The sequence below is a fragment of the Microtus oregoni genome, unplaced genomic scaffold, assembly GCF_018167655.1.
Source record: "Microtus oregoni isolate MIOR12 unplaced genomic scaffold, Mior012 000134F_ref0000037, whole genome shotgun sequence".
NCBI lineage: Eukaryota > Metazoa > Chordata > Mammalia > Rodentia > Cricetidae > Microtus > Microtus oregoni.
Window position 1 is genome coordinate 555,097 of NW_024544778.1, and position 16,116 is coordinate 571,212.

The 16,116-nt window shown below is 56.0% G+C and overlaps 2 protein-coding genes across 2 annotated transcripts; both read left to right on the plus strand.

Moving 5' to 3' along the window:
* Positions 1-16: 16 nt before the first annotated feature.
* LOC121444597 (39S ribosomal protein L12, mitochondrial-like) lies at positions 17-4,910 on the plus strand. The gene is given in 7 exon segments (XM_041646457.1): positions 17-68; positions 642-694; positions 696-949; positions 1,439-1,625; positions 1,854-1,943; positions 4,278-4,415; positions 4,540-4,910. Coding segments are annotated over 7 exon segments (891 nt in total). The 3' UTR covers positions 4,657-4,910.
* Positions 4,911-7,663: 2,753 nt separating this feature from the next.
* On the plus strand, positions 7,664-15,825 carry LOC121444623 (mitochondrial dicarboxylate carrier). Its single transcript, XM_041646508.1, has 11 exons — positions 7,664-7,895; positions 10,995-11,114; positions 11,515-11,629; positions 11,721-11,769; positions 11,967-12,008; positions 13,067-13,110; positions 13,292-13,362; positions 13,727-13,819; positions 14,080-14,157; positions 14,631-14,687; positions 14,783-15,825. The coding sequence occupies exons 1-11, from the start codon at positions 7,806-7,808 to the stop codon at positions 14,882-14,884; spliced, it is 861 nt and encodes a 286-aa protein (XP_041502442.1). The 5' UTR covers positions 7,664-7,805; the 3' UTR covers positions 14,885-15,825.
* The last annotated feature ends 291 nt before the right edge of the window (positions 15,826-16,116 follow it).

The following is a 16,116-nucleotide window of genomic DNA, read 5'->3' on the forward strand; positions in this document are numbered from 1 at the left end:
CTGGTGGGCACTCTGTATGGACTCCCGTGGCACAGAGTATCACCCAGCAGTTGAAAAAGGGCGCAAAGGTGGGCTTTTACAGCCTCAGTGGAGTCTAACCACTGCTTACGTTTTCAGTTTTCAGTATCTCACCCTGGAAAACACATTTCAGCCTGGTGTTTGGTGAGGATATCCAAGCCGTAAATGTCGTGCTTTCCCTCCCAGCTAAACGTCTGCTTTGGGTGTGCATTCAAACCTGGGGGAACAGCCGGGCGGTGGTGGCGCACGCCTTTAATCCCAGCACTTGGGAGGCAGAGGCAGGCGGATCTCTGTGAGTTCGAGACCAGCCTGGTCTACAGAGCTAGTTCCAGGACAGGCTCCAAAGCCACAGAGAAACCCTGTCTCGAAAAAACAAAACAAAAAAAAAAAAAAAAAAAAAAAAAAAAAAACCTGGGGGAACAGCATGCACTCTGCACGTTGGGGAAAGGGTGACAGGTTTCTAGAACAATGGATTGGCCCTTCGTTTATGCTTGGCACTAGATCCCTGGATTATAGCGTTAATCTCTTGGACGTCTGAGCTGAATTCAAGGGTCTACGCGACGGTCTCCTTAGGTAGGGGTCGCTGGCGCATTCCGCTGGCAACACAAAGGGCTGCCCTACAGGGCTTTCAGACACCGCTAGCCCAGCACTACTTCCGGGCCAAGACTGCGTCTGCGCGTCGCGTCGCGTCGCGTCGCTTAGTGCGTAATATCAGGCGCCTACCCAGCCTAGAGCAGCGGGCTTCGGCTCTAATGCTTGGAGGCCTCGCGGCTAGAGCGGCCCGGTCAGCTCGCCTGCTCCCGGCTAGAGCGCCGCTTCCGCACAGATCCGCGTGTGACCTTCCCGCCTGCGGAGCTATGCTGCCAGGGGCGGCTGGCCGCGTGTGGGGGTCGCGGCTTGGGCTGCGGGGAGCAGCACTCCGCCTTGCCAGGTAGAGTGGGAGGCTCTGGAGCGCTGTGGCCGGGGCGGCGGGCCGGAGCAGGTCCGGAGGGCGCGGGTGGCGGGCGCATGGCCACCTTCCGCGGCCCTGCTGGTGGGGCGTGGAGAGGACGGCTCGGCCTGGGCGACCTTGGGCACAGGTAACTTTCGTCCCAAGCTTCCCGCCCCTGCGACCCGGCCGTGCACGGCTGCGTAGCTCGGGCCCGGAGCCTTGGAATGCTTGGTGCAGTAGAATGCACCCACTAGGCAGATGTGTTTCATTCAAGCAGAAGCTTGCAGTTTCCGGCAGGATTGCCGGCATAATCTTGTGGGGTTCTGAGACTCTTTGGGAAACGTTGGGAAGCTTGGAAGGTCCCTTTTAGCCTCGGCTGGTGAATTCTGTCCCCAATGGTGGAGGACTGAGCACCTGTATCCTTTGCGCTCTCTGGTCTCCGCGTTTCCCCTTTTCGCGGGTCTGATGTCTGTCTGCATGGGGGGCTAGGCAACAGGTCCCCAGCGTCTGCGCAGCGCGGCAGTTGAGGAGCAGCAGCCACAGAAGGAGTGAAGCCCTCGCGGGTGCCCCTCTCGATAATGCTCCCAAGGAATACCCTCCCAAGATCCAGCAACTGGTCCAAGACATCGCCAGCCTCACGCTCCTGGAGATCTCAGACCTCAATGAGCTCCTGAAGGTATTGGGAGAGCTCTCCACAGACCGGGACTAAGGTCCCTGTCTTCTGTTTGTATTTTGGGAGTTTGGTATTTTGCCAAACCAGGGTCAGAGGTCCGTGTCTCTTCTCGATGTGTCCTGGGAGTTTGGCAAATGTCAGGTGTGCTTTTTCTAGATGCCAGGGCCAGCCAGTCTTGTGCCTTCATTATGAAGAACAACCAGCCACTGAAACTTCTCTTGTGTCCCACAGAAAACGTTGAAGATCCAGGATGTTGGCCTCATGCCAATGGGTGGCATGATGCCTGGTGCCGTCCCTGCCGCAGCAGCAGCAGCCCCTGAGGTGAGCCTAGGCAACAGAAGGAGCCATTTCCATGTGCCTAGTTACTGCTGACCTCAGCATGTGGCACGTTTTTCTAGCCCCTGCTTGGGTCTGTAGCTGTCATTAGTGTGTCCCCCTTGTGCGCTCCCCCGCAACACCTCTGGGAACGCCACTCTGTCAGAGGCACTCGAGGTCTTGTTTTATTTATGGCTGTATGTATGTGGGTGGTGTACACGTTACAGCTCGTGGGGAGGGGTAAAGGGGGACACCTTTCAGGAATTCTCTCCTCCACGCTGGGTCCTGACAGTAAAGCTCATGTCCACAAGTTTCCCCTTCACTCTGCGCTAGGCTGGTGGGTAGACCTTACCTCATAAAGACACGGTCTTGTGACTAGTTCGTCAAACAGCAGTGCGGTGAGTGCTGTTGACGGAAGTAGGCAAGGCGCAGGGATGTGGTCCTAGCGTGCCTGCTTCCTGTGTGAGGTGCACTTTGGCTTGGAGACCAACAGGCAGGCCGCTGAAGTTGGGTAGCGGCTGGAATTTCAAGGAAGGCCTCCACAAGCTGACAAAGAGAAAGTGAGACGTTCCTCACAGCTCCAGCTGATGGGTTTCCAAGCAGTCTGTAAAATCTGAGTAGGGTCCGGGCATGGTAGCCTACACCCCTAATCCCAGCACTTGGAGATAGAGGCAGGTGCATGTCTGTGAATTCTAAGCCACCCAGGACTAGATTCAAGCCTAATGTTTTGTTTTGTCATAAGGATTTATTTTTATTCGTGTGTGTGTATGTATGTCCGTGTGCCACATTTATGTGGGCACCTAAGGAAGCTAGAAGAGGATGTTGGATCCCTTCAAGGTGGAGTTAAAGGCCCTGTGACCAGCCTTATGTCACATGGGTGCTGGGACCTAAACTCATGTTCATTTGAGAGAACAACATACCTAACCCCTGAACTTCTGAAGCGAGGGTTGGATTCATTGTCTAGATTGGAGTACTATTGCCATTTGGTCCTATATCAGGAAGCCGACACCCAGGCATGCCCTGGATGGTAGGACTGAGCTGGGGCCATGAGGTCTCCGTGCATCAGATCAGGAGTACCATGGGCTCTCCTGTCCCACTGTGAGCTAGCTTGGAAGAGTGGGGTTTAAAATGGTTGTCATTTAGCCGGGTGGTGGTGTCGCACACCTTTAATCCCAGCACTCGGGAGGCAGGCAGGCGAATCTCTGTGAGTTCAAGGAGAGCCTGGTCTACAAGAGCTAGTTCCAGGACAGGCTTCAAATCTACAGAGAAACCCTGTCTTGAAACACACACACACAAAGAAAAACAAAAGAAAAAAGCTGTCATTATTGACACATAGGTTTTGTTGGTTGAAGACTGAGATAGTCCTGATTTTTCTATATCTCCAAAGCGTTTATTCTTCCTACCTCATAAGTACAATTGCTTGTTACCTGTGCATGCTTGCGTGTGTTCCCTTGGGAGCCTCACCTGTGCGTGCTTGCGTGCTTTCCCATCGGAGCCTCAGGCGCCACTCACCTTATTTTTGAAACATGGTCTCAGTTGGCCTGGAGTAACAAGACTTTTTCTGTTTTGCCAGTCAGCTCCCAAACAATGACACGGAGAAAGTTCAGCCTTAGATTAGGCTTGTCAGCCTAGTTCTTTTAACTAAATTAACCATTTATATTAATCTGCATTTTGTCGCATGGCGTTACCTCTCTTCCATCCTTCGTTTACTGTTTCCTCTTCACATTTCCTGTGTGCCTCTATTTCTCCTCTTTGTTTCTGTCCCCAGAAATCCCGCTTATACCTCCTGCCTAGCTGTTGGCCAATCAGCTTTTTATTGCTCCAATCACAGCAGTGCATCCTCACACACTGTTCATATATCCTACGACAACGCTAGGCTGGCTAGCAGTGGGCCATTAGCACCCTCCTATTTACCTTAGCAGTGCTGGGGTTACAGGCACAAGCTGCCATGCAGGAGCTCCAGGGGTCGGGCTCAGGTCTTTACTGTTGCAAGGCAAACCCTTCACCAACTGAGCCATCTATTCAACCCACAAATTACAGTTTAAAGAGAGGTAAAGTGAACCGGACAGTGGTGGTGCACACCTTTAATCCCAGCACTCAGGAGGCTGAGGCAGGTGACCTCTGAGTTCTAGAGAGGGCTGGGGTAAAATGTCAGGAGATAAAAGGAGTGTGCAGCTTGTTTCAGGGCCTTGCCCTGTGGGAGGTAGAAGCAGAGCTGATTGAAAGGGGTCTGGTACAGCTTTGTAGAGGGCAGAGCTCAGGATCTGTTGATCTTGCTGCAGGTCCTGGTGGGCAGCCTTTCCTCATCCTTCCTCACCCTACCTCTTTCCACTCCCTAAGGTGGCTGAGGCAGAAGACATCCCCAAACAGAAAGAACGGACACACTTCACCGTCCGCCTGACAGAAGCAAAGCCCGTGGACAAAGTGAAACTCATCAAGGAGATCAAGAACTATGTCCAGGGCATAAACCTTGTGCAGGTGGGACCCCATTCTGAGCCTTCGCCTATGCTGGGGGTGAAAGTTCTCGGGCTCTAGACCCTTTTAGGATGAGCTTCGTTATGACTATAAGTGCCACAAGCTCCTTACTGCTGTCTCTTTTTAGGCCAAGAAGCTAGTGGAGTCCCTGCCCCAGGAAATCAAAGCAAACGTAGCCAAAGCCGAGGCTGAGAAGATCAAGGCAGCCTTGGAAGCCGTGGGTGGCACTGTAGTTCTGGAGTGACACCCCCGTTCTGAGGACTTTTGGACTGGGGTCCCTGGGACCTGGGCAAGGCCGCTCACCCCTGCTTCACTCCCAGGTGGGGTGTTGGGAGCAACAGCTACTGACACTGGAGACCGAGATCTGGGAGAGAGACAGGACGGACCTGCTGTGATGGGGAGGGCCGCCACAGCTGTGCAGAGCTCTCCAGATTGCCTTGAGAACTTACAGAGTGAACACGCCCCTGTGGCTACTGAGAAAATACACTGTTGAGGCTGGGTGTGTGTGGTGAGTGGTGTGTGCCCGCCGTTGGTGGCGCAAAGGGTCATCTAGAGGCATGTGTTCCCCGGACCTTCCTCAGGTTGTCTGCCCCTGCCTCTCCTCCCTGTTGGCAATGTTGAGGGTCTACAGCCATCCATCACTTCTGTTGTGCAAGGACCCATCCTCTGATCCCCACGGTTGGCAGATTTGTGTCCACACAGGCTTAGCAGGGGCTGGTGTACAGCTCGAGTTGGGGTTGGGAGTGATCTGAGATTTGGATGTGAAATTTCCATTTAGATGCTTGCAGTTTGAAAAGCAACAAAGTGTAATAGTGATCCAACCTACCAAGACAGTCCGGGTCCAACATCACCCCAGTCAGGGTGGATGGAGGCTGCGCTGTTACCCCTAATGCCCAAGGCAAGGGGGGTTGTACGTGGGGGATAAAAGTTCTGGCTGACTCACCAGACTGGAGCAAGGTGGCAGAAGGGTCTTGTATTTGCAAGACTTGGAAGACCTGACTAAGCCTGAGGTGGGTCACCCCATGTGTAGTAGCAATTTTTGTTCCTAGACCTCAGCAGAGCCTGGGAGAGGAACAGACGTTTCCTTAGTTGGTCTTAGACCTGAGCCCAGATCCTCAGAGGTGTTTGAGAAGGTGCACCCTGGCCTTGGGCCTCCTGTTGGAAGAACGTTTGCAGTTTCTTAGAGAGACCAGGAGAGGGTGAAGTGCTCAGCAGTGTTGCTCTGTGAGGCCTACGGAATCCCGGCAGCCCCACCCAGCTGTGGGCTGGTCCACTTCACATAACAAGGAACTGATTTTCCAATGAACTTCTGGCCTCGGCTACCAGCATTGCCACACTGCCCAGGTTAATGATTTCCCAGCAGTACTTTGGGGCTGTCTCCACAAAGGTGGCTACCAGGTGACCTAGGCATAACCTGCCTGATACTGCTAACACCTGGGGCAGTAGTGCCAGATCTCAAGAACCCCAGGTTGGGCCTGTCCTGGGGCCTGGAAAGTTCACCTTGGCTCTGAGTATCCTCAGCCGGGACCAGTGTCTCTGGTCAGGGGGTAGAGTGACCACTGCTGACCCTGCTCCTGTGATTCTGGAATCTGAAGGCAGACCCGAGGGTGCGGGTGATGTAGATTGTGGTAAAGCACTCAACAGTGTGAAAGCTGAGCCCTTTCGCAAGCACTGCAAAAAAAAAGTTGGGCCCTAACTTGACAGGTGAGGTCCCTCCCCAAGTCTGGCCACCCCAGCCTTTCTCTGCCTGATCCAGATTACATTGTGGGCCCTAGATCACTGCATGTATGTATGTTGAGGCCCGTCTTAGCTGCCCAGTAAGAACCTGTCCTTAGCTCCTGGCCTCCTTTCCCTTGTCAGGGCTTGTTTTTGCTCTGTACCATGGACTGGGGTCCTCTGGTCGGGAATAGATTCCAGCTCTCAGAGAAGGGTAGATGCATACATATCTGTAGTCTGGTAACCAGGTGAGACTAGACAGCTGTGGGCATAGCTTTGTTCCCGTGCTGAGTTAGCCTTGAACAAGGTCATTCCACTGTTTTAAGTTTCTGGGAAGATCAGTCAGGCCCGAGCCTACCCAACCCTCGGTTCCTGGGCAGGGCTGGTCTGTATCAAGACCAGGTGCTGCTTCTGGTCTCTCAGCAACCCATGGAGCTGACCTGGGGACCTGCCTATCCCCAAGGTGCGCATGGTCCCCTACCAGCTGCAGGAGAAGAATGGATCCACCTTGCTATAGATCTCATCCCCGAGTGTAGTGTGCCCTGGGCATGGGAAGGAACGCCAGGACAACAAGTGAGATGCCAGGAGCTCCCCTGTCGTGTTATCTTGGTGCCCTGACAATGAGCATCTCAGCATGGGAGGCCGCCTGGGCTTCAGGAAGACACAATTTGCTCCCTTCCACCTCCCTCCCTGCTGTGAAGCTGGGCACTGGGTGGCAGGACTGGATACAGCAGGGCCGGAGCTGTTTGCGAGGTATTTCTCTGCATCAAATAGAGACCAAGTCAGAGCTGCAGGGGAAGTCTGTTAACTCATATAGCCAGACTTAAAGCAGCCTTGGGACTTGGAATTCACCTTGCCTAGCGGGTACACCCTTGGGCTAGGAGCATACACGGATTTCTTTGCCAATTGTTGGGAGGTGGGGATGGACTTCTGGCTGGTAGATTGGAGCTGCCTCCTAGGAACCTGAGCCATTAGCCAACCATGAAGACTTCACAGCTCAGAACCTTCTCCATGGCGGCCGCCTAGGGCTATGTCCACAGCAAGACTTGAGCCGAGTTGCTCTTGGCAGGGACTCACTGGGTGTGTGGCATGGGGGGAGGAGCACCGCTATCCTTCACTGAGAGTCTTTTGTCCGTGGTTTCTATTTAATTTGCAAGCCGGCCCCAAGAAGGTTTCCATCCCCCTACATCTGGGCGGGGGCTGGACTCTGTGGTCAGGGGGATGGGGGACCGAGGTCCATTGCTGCAGCACGTGTCCTTTGCCTGGGCAACTCACGAGTCAGCGCCAGGGTGCAAGTTCAGACTAAGGCTAGGGGGGCTGGTAGGAAACCAGCCTCCCGATGGGTGGAGGATGGCAGACGACCTTCGGATCCGCGACCCAAGCCATAATCTAGAGAATGGATGTGGCTATGGTCTAGCTCCAGGGGTTTCACGGTCGTCCGCGGCGGACCCCCTACCTCGGCCCCTTGCAGCCTCCCCTTTAAGAGGGTGGGCGGAGCCTCCCAAGGCCCGAGTCCTGCCGTGGGTGGAGTCCGCCAGGCCCCGCCCCTGGGGCCGCGCGGGCGCATTGGTTGCACCAGGCGCGGGCGCTCGGTGGCACTTTGAACCGGGTGTCAGGAGGCTGGAACCGGAGTTGTGGTGCTGACCTGGGTTAGGCCAGGTCGCTGCTGCTCTGGCCATGGCCGAAGCACGGGCATCTCGCTGGTACTTTGGGGGATTGGCCTCCTGCGGGGCCGCCTGCTGCACGCACCCGCTGGACCTCCTCAAGGTGAGCCTGAGTCTCAAGGCCGAGCTTGCGCGTGAGCCCAAGGCGCCGGGGACCGTCCCCGGCCTGGCGCCCACAGGACGCCTGCTGCGGCCGTCGCTTGACTCCGCACCCGGTAATTACCGCCACGCTGGCCTGAGCCCTGCTCTGCGCCGTCGGGCTCGGGCCTGCGGGCGCCACTACGCTCGTTTCCCAGTAGGCAGCGGTGGAAAAGTCCTCGGGGACCCTCTGCAGATGGGTCTCTCGGGGGACAGGCGACGGGGACATCCCCTCTCCTCAGCTTACCAGCTGGTTCTCCCCCATCTTTAACAGATGGCTGTCTGTCCCGCCTCTGCGCTCCGAGCCGTTCCTCGGCGGCAAACATTCGACAACTCTGGTAAAAAAGTTGAGGGTAGAGATGCAGGGGACACAGGTGTTGGAACTTAAAGACCAGCCTGGTCCCAGCAGCAGAGCTCCCCTGCCTGCTTAGCACCCCCTACGGTGCGGGGCGAAAGTGAGGGCGACGGTGGTGGTGCTGTGACCTCGGTCATCTGCTTCCGCCTGAACGGGTGCTACGCTAGGATCAGCACGCCCCCAGGTGAGCGAGGAGACCCGGCATCCACCGGGCTCAGCACAAGAAACAAGGAGGCAGAGGCAGAGTTCCAGGCTAGCCTGGTCTACAGAGCGACTTCCAGGACGGGCCAGGGCTACACAGAGAGATCTTGTCTCGAACCTTACGCCCCTAAAAGGAAAAAACAAAACAAAACAAAAAAAAAACAAAGGAGACACGTGGGTTTGTGGGATTTTTGTCTTTTTTTTTCCCCGTTTAAAAATAGACGCTTATAGAGCAAACTAAGACAGCACTCTTCCTGTTCCCCAGGGCCAGGAAGGCCCCGGGGGATTTTTTTCCGTGACTGTTTGTTCAGAGAACAAAGATTTGGACCCCTCTACCCAGGGGGCTCTGACTGCCGTTTTCCTGAAGCCCCACGTTGAACTGGCCTCTGAGCTTTGAGCTGATGATCTAGTCTCTGTCTACCACTTGAGGGTCCCCGCTAGTTTCTGTCTCTGCCTGGGACCCTGCTTCCTAAGAAAGGCTGTCGCTTTTTTTCTTTCTTTCTTTCTTTTCTTTTCTTTTCTTTCTTTCTTGTTTGTAGCCCAGGCTTGCCTTGAACTTGTTATACAGCTAAAACTGCCTCTGGATTTCCGTTCCTCCTTCCTCTACCTTCCAAGTGCAGGGATTTCAAACATTCATTATCACCCTCAGCTTTTCTGATTAGTAAGAATGCTGGCCACTGGGTACAAGGGAGGATTGGAACCTCACTTGTCCTGGGAGTGGCGCACACAGGTCCAGCCCCTGGGCACTGCCACTGCAGGTGGTGTAATAGCAAGAGTACTGATTACTGTGGGAGCGACTTCTTGAGGATATTTTCCTTTCCTGGCTGTGTCTGTACCTGCAGCCCTCTCCATGGGGGTCAGGCTCGGTGGCTACAGTAGGCCTGGGCCCTGAAGGCCTCTCAAGCACCCCACTCTTGGCCTGTCCTCTTGAGTGTTGACCGGCTCCGCTGCTTCTCAGCCCCACCCCCACTCAGGTGTTCCCTGGGAAGAATGGTGCCTGGAGGATCAAGAAAGGCTGCCACGGAAGCCAGGACACCCTTGCTGGACCCGCGCCAGTAGACAGGCGGTGCCCAGCCACAGAGGAGGCAGTGGTCAGGGTGTTCCAACAAGGATTGCTCACAGAGACCATTGGAAAACTTGTGTGCAAAGACAGGATCTTACTGTACTTGAGACTGTCCTCAAACTCAGCATCCTCCTGCCTCAGTCACTTGAATAGTTAGTCACGTGCCAACTTTAAAACTTGTTTTGGAGTTCCTTCGTGTGTGCCCTTTGCCCTGACTTGGTCCCCTCATACACAGGGGCAATTGCCCTCAGAGCCACCACTCCCTGGATAGGTGGCTTAAATCCTCTGTCCCTCTTGACCCACATACTGCAAGGTGACACTCCTGTTGCTGAGAACCAAGCCCCCTCTGTCCGCACCATCTTAGCTGTTTTCCTGCATGAGTGTGACCATGTCTGAGCCGCACTTGGCTGTGGGCATGAGTGTGCCCATGCCTGAGCCACACTTGACTGTGGGCATGAGTGTGCCCATGCCTGAGCCGCACTTGGCTGTGGGCATGAGTGTGCCCATGCCTGAGCCACACTTGGCTGTGGGCATGAGTGTGCCCATGCCTGAGCCGCACTTGGCTGTGGGCATGAGTGTGCCCATGCCTGAGCCGCACTTGGCTGTGGGCATGAGTGTGCCCATGCCTGAGCCACACTTGACTGTGGGCATGAGTGTGCCCATGCCTGAGCCGCACTTGGCTGTGGGCATGAGTGTGCCCATGCCTGAGCCACACTTGACTGTGGGCATGAGTGTGCCCATGCCTGAGCCGCACTTGGCTGTGGGCATGAGTGTGCCCATGCCTGAGCCGCACTTGGCTGTGGGCATGAGTGTGCCCATGCCTGAGCCACACTTGGCTGTGGGCATGAGTGTGCCCATGCCTGAGCCACACTTGGCTGTGACCAGGCTTCTTTGGGAACTGACACACAAATGCTCAGGACCGGGTCTCCTGAGCCTGAACGTAGGCCACCAGTAAGGGGGTGGGAGCGAGGCAAGGCCCTGAGAACAGTTAACTATTGTCACTACACAATGAAAGGGAACCATTGCAGGCCTGGGACCAGCCTTAGACCCTTTGGAACTGCTCTATTGCCCCTGTCTTAGTTTCCTCTCCTCAGCCAGGCGGTGGTGGCGCACACCTTTAATCCCAGCACTCGGGAGGCAGAGGCAGGCGGATCTCTGTGAGTTCGAGGCCAGCCTGGTCTACAAGAGCTAGTTCCAGTACAGGCTTCAAAGCTACAGAGAAACCCTGTCTCAAAAAACCGAAACAAACAGAAAGTTTCCTCCCGTCTAGGCCTGCGTACTGACAGCCCAGACCACAGCTTATGGACCTGGAAATGACTAATCCTTGAAATTACCTTTGGAGGCGTAGGCAGCCGTCTCATTACAGCTTTGTTTCTACCAACTTGTGGTCGGGTCAGAGCTCCGCTCTGTGGGAACATGACTGTACCCTCCTTGCCTGTCTGCAGGTGCACCTACAGACGCAGCAGGAGGTGAAGCTACGCATGACGGGAATGGCGCTGCAGGTGATCCGAACCGACGGCATCCTGGCGCTCTACAACGGCCTGAGCGCCTCGCTGTGTAGGCAGGTGTGTGCACAGGTCTTGACTCGCTGTCAGGGCTCATGACCCACAACGTTCTTTCTCTCTTGTTGACATCAGCTTCCTAGGCCTTGGCACCAGCCTCTCAGGTGCTGCTTCTGGGCTCAGTCCTGTGAAGGAGCCTTAGGGAGCTCCAGCTGCTTTCTCTTCCCCTTCAGGTTTATTACAGAAGAGACACAGGGTGGGTATGGGACAGAGGTCTGCCTTCCACTTTCAGATGGGAAAGCTGAAGCTAAAGACAGCTGGGGACAGCACCTCTGGTTTGTGAATTGGCTTGGCTGCTTGCAAGCTGAGTGACCTTAGAACGGTCACTCGGTGTCCAGGGCCCATGGGACGATGGCTAGGCTGGGGGGAGTGCCCAGTCCTCTGAGCCAGGCCCCCTCCCCAGATGACCTACTCCCTGACTCGGTTCGCCATCTACGAGACCATGCGGGACTACATGACTAAGGACAGCCAGGGGCCTCTCCCCTTCTACAGCAAGGTGCTGCTGGGCGGCATCAGTGGTGAGCACTGGGTAGTCGGGGTAAGGGCCGGGCAGAGGCCCAGGACGCCGGGAACCATCACATAGTGGCCTTGGCGTTTCTGTCACCACAGGTTTAACTGGAGGCTTCGTGGGGACCCCAGCAGATTTGGTCAACGTCAGGTTTGTGCCTATCGTCCCCCAGGGTCACGGGCTCCCTTGTCCGCCATGCAGTCCCTGAGCCTGGGTTTGTGGTGGCGCTGAGTCCTGTGATCCTACCCAGAACTCGGGTAGGCAGTCCTGCACTGTTGACCCCGGTCAGTGAGCTGACCTGGGGCCTAGGGGCTCACCCGTCCCCACCTGTCCTTCTGTTGTTTCAGGATGCAGAACGACATGAAGCTGCCCCTGAACCAGCGGCGCAAGTGAGTGGGAAATGAGCTTTGTCCCAGTCGGGGAGGGGAGGACCCCTGCGTAGCTCTTCTCTGACTTAACCAGGACTCCCGTACTGCACGTGGGTTTTATGAAAAGGGGAGCTGGTGACTTTAGATAATATGCTACCCTGGGGTCACTAAGGGGTGTCCCTTGGTCCCCCTAAGGCCTTTAGGTTCTTTCTTATGGAAGAATCTCACTAGGCTGAGGGCCAGTCCCCATACCTGCCTTCTAGAATTTGCTGACACCAGGACTGTCGTCTAGGGCTGGGCCTCTTTGTAGCTGAGGATAGCCCAAATCAGATATCTAAGTGCAGGGCCACCCAAGCCTCAAAGCCCATGGAGTAAGACACATTAGAGGACGGCTTACAGCCAGGAGGCCTGGGTAGAAGTGGCCCTCCTCTTCCACCCCAGGTCAGCCCCAGGAACGGGAAGCTTTGGAGTTGGGGTCTTCTGTGGCGGCCCTTTGTCCTTCCTGGGGTATCCGTCCGTTCTCGTCATTATTATCTCAGTTTCCTTCATCCTTGGGGAGCCAGGCTGTTTCTCGTCCCGCCTCCCCCACTTTTGCTCAGGCTCTCCTTGAGCCCCTAGCTCCTCCTAGCTTGGCCTCCACAAAGCTGATCCAGTTTCTTATTTTCATTTTGGGATAGGGTCTCGTTCTGTAGCACAGACTGAGTGCTGGGATTACAGGCATGAGCTGCTGGGCCTGGCTAGTTTCTGGCTTCTTGTCGGTTCCCCCTTGGGTTCTCCAGCCCAGAGGGTGGGTGATAATCTGTGCTAGAAGCCACAGCAAGCCTGGGATCCTGTGGGGAAGTGGAACCTCCATCCGAGGAACAGCAGAGCAGACCACGAAAGCTTTGCCCACAGGCAGATCAAGCTTGAGCCCATGGGGGTCACTTCCTGAGCTTTCCCTGGGAGAGGCTTACAGGCCTGTGAAATACCCCCATTGAGTATGACGCCACGCCAGAGTCCTGTGGCCCACAGTGGCTTTTCTGGCGTGTAACCCTGCAGAACATGTGGTAAATCTCACTGACCTGTCTTTGCCACCGCAGCTACTCTCATGCCCTAGATGGTCTGTACCGTGTGGCCCGCGAAGGTGAGAGGAGAGGAAGTCTACATTGTTGTAAACGTGTATGGATTTGAATACATGTTTACGTGTGTACTCACTGTGCCTGAGCTGGTGGGCTTGGGGTGGAAAAGCAGCCTGCGGGGGGCAGGCAGGGTGGGGAATGAGGTGTCATATAGGGGTTGATGTTGCCCCTCGATTCCTCCTGCAGAAGGCCTGAGGAAGCTCTTCTCCGGAGCAACCATGGCATCCAGCCGCGGGGCCCTCGTCACTGTGGGCCAGGTGGGTTCCTGTGCAGAACGGGGCTTGCGGACAATATCTCTGACCTCTGTCGTCAGGGATCACAGAACACAGCAGCGGACACTGGGGACGGGGGAGATGCCCGCTATCCTGGGGAGGGGTGGGCAGCCTGCATCTGACCCTCACCTGCGTATCTCTGACCTCTGTCGTCAGGGATCATAGAACACAGCAGCGGGCACTGGGGACCTTGGGGAGATGCCCACTATCCTGGGGAAGGCTGGGCAGCCTGCATCTGACCCTCACCTGCGTGTTCAGGTGTGGTGATGGAGTCCCTGGGGACCCTGTCTACTCTCCCTGGGTCTGAGAGCTCGTCTTTAGCTATAACTGTCCCTGTTCCTCCCTGTAGCTGTCCTGCTATGACCAGGCCAAGCAGCTGGTCCTCAGCACTGGGTACCTATCTGACAACATTTTCACCCACTTCGTCTCCAGCTTCATTGCGGTAAGTGCCCCAGCGTGGTCGGAGGAGGCTGAGGGTGGGTGGAGCGAGCCTGGTACAGGCTCTCTGAGGCCGTGTTTGGGAACCAAGTTCACAGGTTAGCCCAGGCCGGGATAATTCCTGTTCCCCTCTCCTGGGGACTCAGGTCTTGGCAGCACTGGATCACTCGGGGATGGGGCAAAGGGCTTTTTTAAAGGTATCCTGTGGGTGGTGAGGGCTTGGGGGTGCCTGAAGGCCCATTGGTGACAAGTTCCCTCCTGCAGGGCGGGTGTGCCACATTTCTGTGCCAGCCCCTGGATGTGCTAAAGACACGCTTGATGAACTCTAAGGGCGAATATCAGGTAAAGACTGGCGGCAGGCTCCAGGGCTGGCCGGAGCTCCTGCCGTCTACCGCCATTCTCTGGAGCCAGGACCCTCTCAGCTTCAGCCCTCATGGGGACCCAGAGACAAAGCTGTTGTCCCCTGTTCCCTTCTAGATGCTCAACTCTGGGTAGCACTTGCCTCAGGGTGGGGCTGTACTTTCCCTTCCTGTCTCCTTTAGATTTCTTCACCAGTTGACAGGGAAGCTTTTCACGCGGTAGATAGAATCTGGCCTGTGTGTGGCCAGCGCCTTCAGAGCCATCTGGCTGGCTGTCTTCGGCAGCCCATCAGCTTGGCCTATGTGACTTTTACTCTTCTGTCCCATTGATGTCACAGCCTGAGCTGCTCTCATTTTGGCCCCTGTCACATTCCTGGGAGCCCTCAGAGCCACCATGCCCTCCTCCTGTCTGGAGAGTTAACCTGTGCGTTTAAGTGACCTTCACTGTCTCTGTAGGGTGTCTTCCACTGCGCCATGGAGACCGCAAAGCTCGGACCGCAGGCCTTTTTCAAGGTGGGCTGGGGCAGTGGGGCTGAGCCGTGGGGGAGCAACTGGGCCGGGGTCTCCCTGGACCTGATGTTGCTACCACCGCTCTCTTCCTCACCCAGGGCCTCTTTCCTGCCGGCATCCGCCTCATCCCTCACACCGTGCTCACCTTCCTGTTCCTGGAGCAGCTCCGGAAGCACTTTGGCATCAGGGTGCCAACCTGACATCACTAGAGACATCTAGGCCACTCTCAGTCACTGTACTGAGCTCCTTGGAAGAGTGGGAGGGTGACGCCCCTTCCTGGCCTGGGCCCGTGCTGTATCCCCAGCAGGCTTCTGTTCCTCCTACCCTTGGGCTGGCTAGCCTCCGACCCTGCCTAGGCCAGGGTTTAATTCAGTGGCCTTTGTCCCTTCCTTAGGCCCACTGGGGTGGAACCTCTGCCCTCCTTGCTCCCAGACTCTCCCCATACAGGGCTTTTGCCCTGTATCTGCCCCATGATTCATTTAGGAGAAGAGGTCTGGCTCAGGCTGGCATTGCTGTTCCCGCCTCCCTGGCCGCTCTGCTGCCCTGCCCTGCCTGGCAAGCAGGAGGAAGCTGACCGCTTCCCACTCCCAGCTGGCCCTCTGTACACCGAGCAGAACCTAAGCGGTGTGGCAGCTTAGCACGCAGACACTTTGGTCATGAGAGAAACAGTTGTGTAGTGTTCTTGAAGGCAGTACCTTCAGGAGAGGGAGCAGCAGCAAGAATCGCCACAGATGCCATGACAGTAGAGTCCAGAGAAGGTGCCGGGGGTTCCCATGGGCACCTGCTGCCTGCAGCCTTGGCTGCTTTGATGGTCAGTTTTGTTGAACCCTGCCACTCAGCAGCTACTACCCTCGTCAGGAACTGGCTGTGCCCCTCGCTGTGCCCGCCCATGCCTGGGGGGGGAGGGGTGCTGGTTGAGCTGGAGCCCTGATGGCTCGTATGTTCCCTCCAAGGATTTGTCACCCCTCACCACCCCCCAGGCTTCAGCCTGGTTTCCCCAGATGGGGTTGGGTTCATCACGAGGTTGTGCTCGCTCTTTGCCCATTTCCCCCTCTCAGTCCCTTGGGCATTGGGCCCAGGGACACCCCTCTTTGGGATCTAATAAACCAAGTGGCCTGGGAGACCTTCGTGTCTTCCCTACACGCTCCTCGCCTACTCCAGGGTGTCAGCTGTTCTCTGAGTTCTCTTGCTGTTTAGCACAAAGCATCTACCAGATCAGGGTCTCCTTCTACCAGGGGGAGAGCCCATGGGAAGAAAGTTTAGAGGTCGGTAGGAAGGGAGAAAGGGTCGCCTTAACCAACAGTAGTAGGGACCTCTGGAGTCAGTTCCCATGCTGTTGGTCACTGGCCAGCAAGCCCAGGAGAACTGGGGATGCCCTGGGTTCCACAGAGAGGAAACAGACTGGAGCCAGGAGTATTCTAGGTGTATAAGC

Excerpts from the sequence above, each read along its gene's own strand:
- LOC121444623 (XM_041646508.1), top strand. The coding sequence starts at position 7,806 with ATGGCCGAAGCACGGGCATCTCGCTGGTACTTTGGGGGATTGGCCTCC. Across the intron at positions 7,896-10,994 it reads ACCCGCTGGACCTCCTCAAG|GTGCACCTACAGACGCAGCA; the intron begins GTGAGCCTGAGT and ends GCCTGTCTGCAG. Across the intron at positions 13,363-13,726 it reads CCCTCGTCACTGTGGGCCAG|CTGTCCTGCTATGACCAGGC; the intron begins GTGGGTTCCTGT and ends TCCTCCCTGTAG.